At 45.6% G+C, this 12,686-nt stretch overlaps 1 protein-coding gene across 1 annotated transcript in view; it reads right to left on the bottom strand.

Moving 5' to 3' along the window:
- Positions 1 to 9,855: 9,855 nt before the first annotated feature.
- COL5A2 (collagen type V alpha 2 chain) overlaps positions 9,856 to 12,686 on the bottom strand; it is a 141,803-nt gene continuing 138,972 nt past the window's right edge. Inside the window, exons 53-54 of the mRNA XM_054723343.1 lie at positions 12,177 to 12,416; positions 9,856 to 11,517 (exon numbers count right to left, since the gene is read on the bottom strand). Coding sequence (XP_054579318.1) covers positions 11,371 to 11,517; positions 12,177 to 12,416 — 387 coding nt within the window. The 3' untranslated portion in view covers positions 9,856 to 11,370. The remainder of the gene's footprint in view (positions 11,518 to 12,176; positions 12,417 to 12,686) is intronic.

The raw sequence follows: 12,686 nt of genomic DNA, 5'->3' as shown, positions 1-12,686 counted from the left end.
TGTTAACAATAGGTTTTGTCCCGCCCAAAGCGGGACGATCTGGTCACCTTAGGCGAGACATGAGACGGGCAGGGGGAGGAGCCACCATGTCCACGTGGAAGCCTCGAGAAAGTCTGCATGAGGAAGGTGGCACCCGAGGCCGACGGTATGGAATAGAAGGTTTTCAGGGAGAGAACAGAGTCCACGGAAAATGCTGGGAGGAAAGAGGAGCCGAGGGAGGAGGTATATGTGGCGACTTAAACTGGCCCAGTTCCAGGTGGAGCGTGGTTCCGTGTGCGGGGTGAGAAATAACACTGGGGGTATGGATGGTACAGAGAGCTTGGAACAGCAAGGTGAGCGGTGTTTGGGGTGTGTGTGTGTGTGTGTGTGTGTGTGTGAATCTGCTTCCCATTGTAGAGCCACATAGATGTTTCACCTCCTGGAATACTGCTGCTTGAGGAGAGCTCAAGGTCAAGGGTTGTGTGGGGAGACAGGGTCAGGTTTGCAGGCAACCGAGAGATGCTTACCGTGGAAAGAGAGGAGGATGGGTCTACATTTTAGGGAAGAGGGAAGCGAGACGAAAGAAGCCTGGCAAGGGATCAAAGCACTTTTTCCCCAAAAAGAACTAGACTGAAGGAGGAGCGGCGGAGGCCCCCTCGCCGGGAAACTGGGTTAAGAGGGGAACATGAGGACAGCGGGGAGCCAGGCGGGCCGGCTGCTTCCTGGGGAAGGGCGGGTGGAAAGTTTCGCAAGCCCAGCCGCTCCCAGCCGTCCACGTGGCAGCCCCGCCAGCAGCGCTTTCTCTGGGAGGATGCTCCAGCGTGACCAAGTGTGGGACTGATCGGATCGGGGAGTACTAGGTCAGGGGCGGGGAGCGGCGATTTGGAAATTCTTTCCTGCAGATGGTCGATGAGATCATCTGGCTCCGGATGAAATCATTAGGGAGCAAACCTTCCCAAAGAGGGGGGTGGGGGGGGGGGACAGCCGGGGCTGCGCCTGGGAGCGGGGCCGGGAGGAAGCACCAGGGCAGGCCCGACTCGGCCTCCTGTCCCGTTCCGTGGCTGAAGGAGAGGGCCTGACTGTTAGGGCCAAGGTTGTGATTATTCGCAGGCTCCGAGCACAGAGAGGAAACGGAGCAGAAGGAAGGGTGAGCAGTGCCAGGAATAAAAAATGACGCGGGTCCGAGTTTCAAATTGAGTCTTGAGTCTAAGCCAGTGTAGACTTTCCGTGGAGGGAGCAGAGCTCAGGTTTGAGGGGCTGGCGGTCGTGGCTGCCGCTGGGAGCACGCAGAGCACAGCAGGGCACGGAGACAGGGCCGACGTCTGGGGGCGCTCGGACGCAGCTTCCTTCTGGAATCTTCGGGGCTTACATGTTGACTACAGATGTCTCCAATTCTGCTGCGTTTTTTTCATGAAAGTGGCTAACAATTGTGCACATTCCAAGCCCCAGCTGCCTTTCTTTAACAGGCCTCTCTCCTCGCAGCTCCCACGCCTGGGAAAACGGTTCACATAAACACTGCCACCCCCTCTTCCTCGGGTTATCAGCATGCGAATCCACATGGTGTTCACATGTGTGCAGACCCATGTCTCACCGCACTGATGGCATGTAACCATAGCTGCCTAGACACCAAAGCTTCTGGTACGCACTCCTTACGCCGCGGGGAATCACGCTGCTTGATAAAAACGAAGAGAATCTGTGGGTTTTTGTTCTGTTTTACTTATAAGACAGTCACGTGGTTAAGGCGTTACTGTGAATTAAATCATTGGAGATGCTTGCTGATGGCATAAAAATAAAATCCGGCAGAGAATTATACGTACATATTGTAGCGGATGGCGCTAAATTCGAGTAACTCTCTCTTCAGGGTTCTCTATTACCACAGTCTCCCTGGAGTCTTTGCCGAGGCTGGTTTTCCGCCAGAATTTTCATCTCTGTGTGGTGTTCTCTCCTACTGGTCTTCTTGATCTTAGGCGAGGGGCCGAGGAGCGACCTTCTGTTGGCCTTCTTGAGTTCAGTCACGAAAGTGTACAAATGGACTATGAACTGCATGACAGCCACCGAGGTGGCTTCAAGCTCGCTTTCCCAAAGTTTATGGCTACCTTTAACAACCAAAGCTCAGATTCTGTCACTAACGCCTTAAAGAGCAGGCTCCCCAGGGATCTGTCCTCACTCCCCACTCACCTTTCACATCCTCCTTGGGTGGGCCCATTCTTGCCCGAAGTGCTAACCTTGATGCGATGGCCCAGCCTGTCTCCATTGACGTTCCACCAGCACATGGCATGTATCCTCAGCCTGGCCCCTTCCCTCTTCTTCATCTCCTAGTAAATACCAGCATCTTCCTCCAGCTACCCAAGCCACGAACCAGGAACAATCCTCAAGTTCTTGCTGCCTCACCTGCTCACTCTTCCATCAGATTCTGTTGGTTCTGTTTCTAAAACATCTCCTCGATCCATCCCTCGTTCTCCACCCTCACCGGCCTTGACTCACTCCCTGTGTCTTCCTTCCAACATTGTCCTAACCCAGTGGTCGGCAAACTCACTAGTCCACAGAGCCAAATGTCAACAGGACAACGATTGAAATTTCTTTTGAGAGCCAAATTTTTAACTTAAACTTCTTCTAACGCCACTTCTTCAAAATAGACTCGCCCAGGCCGTGGTGTTTTGTGGAAGAGCCACACTCAAGGGGCCAAAGAGCCACATGTGGCTCGCGAGCCGCAGTTTGCTGACCACTGTGTAACGCATCCCTGTTTTTAGTCTCACGTTAAAAATCGCGCCTGAGTGATGCTGCCAACGTGCTCTTTCTAATATGCGAACCCAACACACGTCCCACTTGCTTCAAACACAGCGTTTTGAAGTGAAAGTTCCATTGACAATTTGAATGGTTCAGATTTACTTCAAAGGGATTGACCTGCAATACGAGATATTCAACATTTCTGGCCCATTCGCAAAATGCCTAGGATGCTTCCCAACTTTTATGATAACCAAAAGCACCTTGCTCACACATCTCCAAGGCCTTCTAGAAGATATGGATACACTCCCAGCTGAAAACCAAAATTAGTTTCCTAAAAAAAGACTCCTTCAGAATAACTTTCAGCCTCTTTAGCTTTTACAGAAAAGTCCCTTCATCTTATCTCTCCTATTTCATTAACTTATCTCCCCCAAAACCCTTGCATGTAATCGACGGCCATGGCCAGCCAAGTTGGGGGTGCCCACACTAGCCCTATCTAAGAACTCAGGCCTTCATGTCTGCTATGCCTCCACTGCTCAAGACATGGTCTTTATCCCTAGAGATTCACTGAGAAAAACCGTCCCCAGGTAGCTTTCCCTCCTCTCCAAATCCCAGCCTGGGCTGGACGAGTCAGTGGCTCCACCGTGCAAACGTCATTAAGACTGGTCATCACCATGAGTTTATTCAGTTCAGTTGGTGTGTTACATTTCACCCACTCTGGTAAAATCAGCAGGCCAGGCATGGAGGGGCTGCTTGTAGCGTTGCCTGGATGGTCATTTTTACATTCCAAATAAAAGACAGCAACATCCTGACATAAAATACACACACAGAACATACACCTGCAACCGATTCCTAAGCTACAGTTGAAATCAATCTGCCACCACCGTGAAATTGATTTTGTCGTGTGGGTTTTAAGTTTTACTCTAGGTAATATTGGCAATTTTTGCAAATGGTATTTGTTACTTGTCATCCAGTAAAATTGATGATCCTGAAAGACACCCCAGTGCACCCTGCTCTTCCTCCCACCCCCACACCACCTGCTCACCTTTCCGGGAACTCTGAACAAACGACTTGAACTATACTTTCAGTATCCACTGGGGAAAACAGACAAAAAGTACATGTGAGTGTTCTCTGCATTTTCTACCACACCTAATAAAATCAGACATTTTAATATTCGCCCAATTATGATAATATTCAGCATCTTATTGATTCAGCTGCACTTTTTATTTCTATAAATATCTTCCACGTGTTTATTGGCATTTATATTATGGCTTTTGTGAGTTATCTACATACAAGTTTGCATGTTTCATTTCTTTCTTACTGCTTCCTAAGATAAAGTATATTAAACCTTTTCTGTCATTTTTTATTACAAAAATTTTCCCAGTGTGAGCATGGTTGCAAGCATGCTTATTAAGAGTTTTATAATATATTTTTAAAATATATTTTAGAATCTAATCTTCCAACCTTTTACATTATCCTACCTAATAATAGACAAATATGCAAATTGACCGCACCTTTGCTATGCCCAAGCCACGCCCACCAGCCAAGCCACGCCCATCAGCCAATCAGGACGAGTATGCAAATTACCTCAACAAAGATGGCGGCTAATTTGCATATCAAGACAGCGTAGAAAGAAGCCAGGAGCTGCAGAAGGGAGCAAAGCTACGGAGAAGCAAGCAAGCCGCGGGGAGGAGAAGGGAGGAGCGGAGGCAGGGCCGGGGGAGAAGGGAAAAGCAGGAGGGCTGGTGGAGAAGGCGGGGCAGGGGAGAAGGGAGGAGCGCAGGCGGGGCCAGGGGAGAAGGAAGAAGAACCGGCGGGCTGGCGGAGAAGGGAGAAAAGCAGGGGGGCTGGCGGAGAAGGAGGGGTGGGGGAGAAGGGAGGAGCGGAGGCAGGGCTGGGGGAGAAGGGAAAAGTAGGCGGGCTGGCGGAGAAGGCAGGGCGGGGAAGAAGGGAGGAATGGAGGTGGGGCCAGGGGAGAAGGAAGAAGAGCCGGCGGGCTGGCGGAGAAGGGAGAAAAGCAGGGGGGCTGGCGGAGAAGGCGGGGTGGGGGACAAGGGAGGAGAGCAGGCAGGGCGGGGTAGAGTGCAGCAGGAAACCCTATTGCAGGATTTTTCCTGCAACGGGAACGCTAGTTAATTATATATTTGTTTTCATTCCCATTCCAAGATTATAAAACTACTCAAAATAGTTTATGCTAATATATTTAGAGGTTTTTTAAAATTGAAATATTGGGTCCATTTGGGAAAGGTTTTGGAATAAATGTTAAGAGAGGAAACATGCTTTAAAATGATAAATATCTATAAGTTTCTGTACTACCGTTTCCTAAATAAATGAGAATTAATTTAATTACATATTAAACTCTAATACAGGCACATGAATTTGTTTCTAAATACTCTTCTTTTACCATGGGAAGTAGCTTTTTAATTACTTTTTATATCTACATGGGCCAGTGACCCATCTTAACTCACCATTTTGGGGTGGGTTTTTTTTTTTTTTGTATTTTTTTTGAAGGGGAGATTCCTTTATCACTTTTCTTGCATATTTTTTATTCCAATGAGCTTTAGAGTGGTTTTGGCATGTTCCATGTTTTTAAAATCCTATAAGGAAGGAATTATTAATTTATGTATTAATTTAGAAAAAATAATTGCATTTTTCAAATATTGAGCTTCTCCCCGTGACAATAGGCACACTTAGTCCCATTTTTTATCTTATTATGTATATCTCAATGTTACAGGTTTTCTCAGTCAGGTTCTACAGATTCCGTGTCATGTGTAGAACTTAGTGCTGTGTGCTGCTATTGTCGTTGTGAGTAGAATCATTTCATCTATGATAATATTTCTTTTTCATCTTCACTGTTGAAAGCATTACATGTGTCCCTCTTTTCCCCCCACGGACCTCTTCCAGCCCGCCTCCACCCCCCACCCCAGGCCTGCACCCCCTATTGTCTGTGTCCATGGGTGAGGCATATATGCATACCAGTTTTTTTGGTTGATCTCTTCCCACCCACCCACCCACCCTCCCCGACCTGCCCTCTGAGATTCCACAGTCTGTTCCATGCTTCTATGTCTCTGGATCTATTTTGTTCATCAGTTTATTTTGTTTATTAGATTCTACATATGGGTGAGATCATGTGATACTTGTCTTTCTCTGACTGACTTATTTCACTTAGCATGATACTCCCCAGTTCCCGCCATGCTGTCTCAAAGGGTAAGAGATCCTTCTTTTTTACGGCTGCATAGTATTTCGTGGTGTAAATGTACTGCAGCTTTTTTACCCACTCGTCTACTGATTGGTCCTTGGGCCGTTTCCAGATCTTAGCTACTATGAATTGCACTGCTATTAACATAGGGGTGCACATGTTCTTTCTGATTAGTATTTCAGGTCACTTAGGATATATTTCTAGAAGTGGGATCACTGGGTCAAATGGGAGTTCCATTTTTAGTTTTTTTGAGGAAACTCCATACTGTTCTCCACAGTGGCTGCACCAGTCTGCATTCCCACCAGCAGTGTACTAGGGTTCCCTTTTCTCCACATCCTCACCAGCACTTGACATTTGTTGATGGTAGCCATTCTGACAGGTGTGAAGTGTACCTCACTGTCATTTTAATTTGCATCTCTCTGGTGATCAGTGACTTTGAGCATGTGTTCATATGACTCTTGGCCTTCTGTATGTCCACTTTGGAGAAGTGTCTAGTTAGGTCCTTTAACCATTTTTTATTGGAATTAGTTGTCTTCCTTTCGTTAAGTTGTATGAGTTTCTTATGTATTTTGGATATTAAACCTTTATCAGATGTATCATTGCCAAATGTGTTCATCCACACAGTGGGCTTTGTTTTCATTTTGTTGATGGTTTCTACTGCTGTGAAGCTTTTTATTTTGATGTAGTCCCACTGGTTTATTTTCTCCTTAGTTTCCTTTGCCCTAGGAGCTGTATCCATAAACATATTGCTACAAGAGATGTCTGAGATTTTCCTGCCTATAGCTTCTTCTAGGATTTTTATGGTTTCACTATTTACATTTAAGTCTTTTATCCATTTTGAGTTTATTCTTGTGTATGGTGTAAGTTAGTGGCCTACTTTCATTTTTTTGCATGTATCTGTCCAATTTTACCAAGGCCATTTATTGAAGAAACTGTCTTGACGCCATTGTATGTTCTAGCCTCCTTTGTCAAATATTAATTAAGCATAATGGCTTGGGTCGATTTCTGGGTTCTATTCTGTTCCATTGATCTATATGCCTGTTTTTGTGCCAGTACCAGACTGTTTTGATTACAGTGGCTTTGTAATATAGCTTGATATCTGGTATTGTGGTCCCTCCAACTTTATTCTTCTTTCTCAAGATTGCTGTGGCTTTTTGGGGTCTTTTTTGGTTCCATATGAATTTGGATATTCATATCCATAATACTAATAGACACAGTAATAATAATACAATAGTAATAACTGCTTCACACTAGTACATAAATCAAGTATAAATGCTCTCTAAACATAATTTTCTAGTTACATAATATATAACTTCTCATAATTCACTTATTAAGTGTCTTTTGAACAAACACAAATAACAAGCAGTATGTTGGATCCTTATAAACAGGCTTGCCCTTGTAACAAACACAATTAATAGAGAAGAGTGGAACTAAACAAGTGATCCTACAGCTGTGTGAAGCATCAGAGGATGTAAAGACAAGTACAGCTGCCAAGAAAATTTACAACCGGGGATGCCACCCTGGGCTAGTGAAAGGTGTGGAGGCTGGAAGGGTTTTGTGAGGAGGCAGCACTGAGCAGGGCACTCAGAGATGAGGGCCAGCAAACGGAGCAAAAGGAAAACACATGCACCTGGTCTTGGACAGGAGTGGAAATCTGGCTTTTAGGAAATGAGACAGACGTCCATTGTGTGTGGAGCAGAGAGGATGGTGGGAAAGCACAGCATGAGAAGTAGGCGGGGCTCAGGTCCTGCCAGAGCTTCCTAGGGCTTCCGGATGCTTGACTTCATCCTAGAACCGTGGTCGGCAAACTTCGGCTCGCGAGCCACATGCGGCTCTTTGGCCCCTTGAGTGTGGCTCTTCCACAAAATACCACGGCCTGGGCGAGTCTGTTTTGAAGAAGTGGCGTTAGAAGAAGTTTAAGTTTAAAAAATGTGGCTCTCAAAAGAAATTTCAATCGTTGTCCTGTTGATATTTGGCTCTGCTGACTAATGAGTTTGCCGACCACTGCCCTAGAAGACACCACTGAAGCTTTTAAGCTGTCTTGCGTACATGGTGTGTTGGGTTGTGGGGTGGAGTCTGGTGAGATGTTCAGATTCATATTTCAAATTTACTCTGGTTCTCATGGGAAGAATGCATCAGAAGAGGCAAGAATGGGTGCCTAGTTGCAGGCTGTTGAAGGAGCCCAGGTGAGAAACAATGATAATTTGGACTAGGACAGTGGCAGTAGAAATGGAGAGAAGGGTATGGCCTTCATGAACATTGAGGAGGCAAAATTCAAAATACAAAGCCATGCCAGGATTCTGGCACGGTAAAGAGGGAGAGAGGTGCCCAGTCTAACTTCAGGTCTCTGCCTAAATAGATGGATGAGGAGGAGGCTATTGCCTGGAATAGGACTCACAGACCACAAATCAGCTCTGAGATAGAAATGTGCATTTTCTTGAGCATTTTGGTCTACAGGTACCCGTGAAGCCCAATGAAGATGGTGAAACATTTATACATGCATTTCCTGAGCTCCAAGGAGAGATTTGGGCTGTGTGCATGCATTGGAAGCTTTTGCTATATGGATAGGAATTAAAGCCATGGGCATGGATAGGGGGCGGTGGTGAGAGAGTATTGCGTGTGAAGATAAAGAGAAGACTGGTCCCTGGGGAATGCGGACACTTAAATATTGTATAAAATGATGCACTGATAAAGGACGCTGAGAGAAAAGCTGAGCTTGGGGACACCAGCCATTTTGATAAAAATAAAAAATAATCAACTTACTGGCATGCAGCCGGGCTCCACAGGCTTCCGGTTTCCATTGAAGCATCATTGCTGTTAGACCTCAGATCCAAATTAACTTTTTCTTCATAATTCCAAAGAAAAACCTTGTGTTCGATGCTCTTTATTTAGTGGGACAGAGACTCTCGGTGCAGTAGTTAGAATCATTTAATCTCTCCAGATTTTTTCCCCTTGCTTTCTGCCATGTAACACCATTCTCATGAGAAGGGACACTGTCTATAATTTCTTTGCATCTCTTTTTGATTTGGAACATGTTATATGGTACCTGGCCATAATTTGCCAAATTTTGTGTGACACATCAGGGAATTTTTCAGCATTGTTTATGCTTTCTTTGCTATTTTTATCCTTTTTCTTCATTTCTGTTGATTTTGGGAATTCCCGTTTGTATTTTTTAATAAATAATAAATGAATGTCACCATCCTCCCAGATGTAGATTGTTTTGCTTTCGATCACATAGAGTCTGAGGTGTCTGTTGGCCATGAAGGTAATGAAGTCTGCTGGTCTAATGGGGCCTGGGAATCTAGAACTCAGACAAGAAATCCAAGGGCCTTTGAAATTGCCTTTTATTTGTTAAACATTCCCGAGTTCCAAGTATAAACTAGAATTTCTATATTTGGAGATTATAAGTGTTCTTGACTTAAGAGAATCACCGCATGTTTCTGGCTCATCTATCTGAACTTGACAACCTGTATAGGTTGGACTTGAAAGAAGTTTCAATGTAGACAAACTCACAAATGTCTTCAGGGATATAAATATTCAAATTCAAGACGTAGGTCACAAGTCAAAACCAACTTGGGGAAAAACAATGTTGTTAAAGGAATATTGAAATAAAACTCTGAGAACGTGAGGCTAAATTCATACGTGACACACTTTGAGACATGCGTTTTATTATCACAGCTTTTTCAACCTCGAAAAACCAGTTGCTTTTCTCTTTTTATCAAATAATATTACGCTGAGGGTCTTAGGGGCACAGACAGTGACAATGAGTGTCACGTCTCCCTTCCTGAGTGACACTGCAACTTGACTCTCATCTATGAGCCAGCGTATACTCGGTGGAAGGTATTTGCTGACTTACTTTTTAAACAAAAGAGAATGCCGCGGCGCCCTTCTTTCCGCTACGGGAAATGAAGTGGATCTAATACGCTCAAAGGAATTCCACAAGACAAAAGCCATTGACGTGACAAAAGCGTGCATTTAATTCGATGCCGTGCAGATACATGACTACAGTTGTGTGCGTGGCTTGTCCTCTGGGATGGTCCTGGCTGTTGATTGTTAAAGAAAAAATTAAAACGGAGCCAACAAAAAGCAATTAAGGAAGAACAACAACCTTGAGACATGGGGCCCTACATGCTCGGACGTAAGAAGCAGGCAGGTTACAGGCATCCCAGGGACAGCGTGACAGGTGGGCAGTGGGAAGGCCTGGAGCCACGGCCCCTCTTTCAGAAACGGGCAAGTCTAAAGCTTTCACAAACGGCACTGATGAAACCATCTTTATTTTTAAAGAATTTTATGGAAGGGGTTTTAGCACCATCATTAAAGGAAAAGTAATAACACATTTCAGCCCTGCCTATCTCCAGTCTTGGAATAACAACAGAAGCATAGCACCTTTTAGTATCTAAAATATAAACAAGAACAGGAAGTCCATCCCAGCTTCTAGAGATGAGGTAGCTCATGCTAAGACATGTTGGTCATGTTTCCTCAGAGAGTTCAATGGCCAGATGGTCTACTTCCAATCGTCGCATCTGATTAGTCAGCCCCACGGCTGGGTTTCTAACGCTTTCCTCCGCTACAGGCTTCCGGACGGTGATGCTGTCATCGGAAGACTCTGAGCCCTGGTCCTCGGCACGTTTAGAAGGTTGTATGTGTGAATGTTTGCATCAATGTCTTCTTAGACAAGGAAGGGCTGTACTCAATGGTTTACTCGTGTAACTTCCAGCTGTATCAATAGACTAAGTCAACGGGGAACGATACCTTTAAATCTGAGTAAGGAGAAAGTCTACACTTACCGCCCTTTATAAAATCTAAGTTCACTTTGTTTTCAAGAAAATTCACTGACTATGTATTATTTAAAAAGTCCACTTAAACCAGCGAGGAACTATTTTTTTCAAGATTCTCTTTCAAGAGTCTCTCTGATAGTTCTACAATATCAAGACACGCATGAGGGCTTCAATCACAAGGGCAAACATTTTGATTTCACTTTTAATTGATCATCTGGGTCTGAGAGGTCACAGAAAGGCACTATCTTCTATTTTTCAAGCTGCAGCCAGAGGAATAAACACGTGCTGTGGTTTTACAGACCCCACTCTCTAGGCTACCTGCCAGGAAGAAGAATGTTCTCATAAATACTAAGCAACTCTATCATGACATTGAAATAAACTGAAGAAAACAAAGACTTATGTATTCAATCTATTTACTTGTTTTTAAAAGGTGGTCATTGTCATTGGTCATCTTAAACCTAAACTTCTGTATTGAAAAATACTTCAACTCAATGGACACGGAGGACTGTAAGTAAAATAAATATTCTGAAGGCGAAGGAGGCCAGGCACGTAGGACCATATGTACAACGCAGGCCGCAGCCAGCCGCTACTTCAAGAGTCTCAGGATCAGCTTCACGCAGGCCAGGTTCTCGTGACCGGGGGGCCAGGGGCGGTGAGGGTGTTGCTCGCTGTCGACGGGCCGTGGCTGCTTCACACAAAGCAAACTGGCCCGATCTCGATGCCAAATTCTTGGTCTGTGCCGCCCACATCCACGGGGGCGAGGTCTATGATGGGCAAGCGCGCCACGTTCTGGGTTCGGTACTCAAACACCGTCTTGCCCACGTTGCCGTCCCGTTTCTAGGATTAAAGGGTGCAGGGGGTTAATGATGGTGTGAATGGACGACTGCAGAGCTGCCAGACGGCACTTCTGAGCCAGTTGTCCTAGCATCTGAGGTCAAAGCCACGTCCTCCGAGCTCAGAGCGCCGAGCGCCGCCCGCAGGGGAGGTCGGCAGGCCTGGAAGACTGCGGATCCAGGAGGTGCCCTTTGCTCCCCTGAAACGCCCCCAACGGGCACTGACAACGTGAATTGTGAAGGCCTGGTTGCTTTTCACATGCAACTATACTTCATCATCAAATGTTTTCCTTTTTCACATCTAGATATGCAAGTAGGGAGACATAGAAATCAGTGAAAAACAGAACCTATCTCAGATGGATCACACATTTCAGAACCAAGAAAGTTGAAGCATGAAACTGAGACTTAAAAAAGTAACTTGCAGAAGAGCAGGGTCAGGTTCCAAAGAGCCAGCCTTTCCTTGCTGTTTCGTATTAAGACGTGTGTGAACCCTGCCTCACGTCCCAGCACGCATTCACGTTTTCCCTAAAGAACAACGACAGGCAGGCAGGCTGCTACGTGTACACACAGGGTACAACTGTCCCTGCCTCTGGTGCCGTCACAGTATTTTAACAAAAATGGACTGTTTCTCTCATCCGACCAGCAGAGCACAGAAGTACTTACGGAGCACGTGTCTTGAAGGACGATGTATCTGAATCTGACGTTCCCTTCCGCTCTGATGTCCAAGTCGTTGGACCCCTTGAGGACCACGGCTTTCTTGAGGTTCTGCGCTTCGTCGTCCTTGTAGCCGACGCTGTTCTTGCAGACGTAGGTGATGTTCTGTGAGGCTTCTTTGGACAAGAGGCGCAGGAAGGTCATCTGGGTGATGGCTGCGTTGGGCGACTGGTGGTCTCCATAAGCAAACTAGAGAGACAAAGAGTCTTTGCTACACGCCGTTCTGAAGGGCTCCACAGTGTGTGTGTGTGAGTGTGAGTGAGAGTGTGTGTGTGTGTGTGTGTGCGTGTGTGTGTGTGTGTGAGAGAGAGAGAGACAGAGAGAGAGAGAGAGAGAGAGAGAGAGAGAGAGAGAGAGAGAGAGAAAGAGAGAGAGAGAGAGAGGGAATGTGTGTATATATTGATTTCAGGTAAATCAATTTTGAAGAGAGAGAGAGAGAGAGAGAAAGAGAGAGAGAGA

Source organism: Eptesicus fuscus, chromosome 11, assembly GCF_027574615.1.
Source record: "Eptesicus fuscus isolate TK198812 chromosome 11, DD_ASM_mEF_20220401, whole genome shotgun sequence".
NCBI lineage: Eukaryota > Metazoa > Chordata > Mammalia > Chiroptera > Vespertilionidae > Eptesicus > Eptesicus fuscus.
Note: the sequence above shows the minus strand (reverse complement) of the source record. Positions and strands in the feature narration are given on the sequence as shown.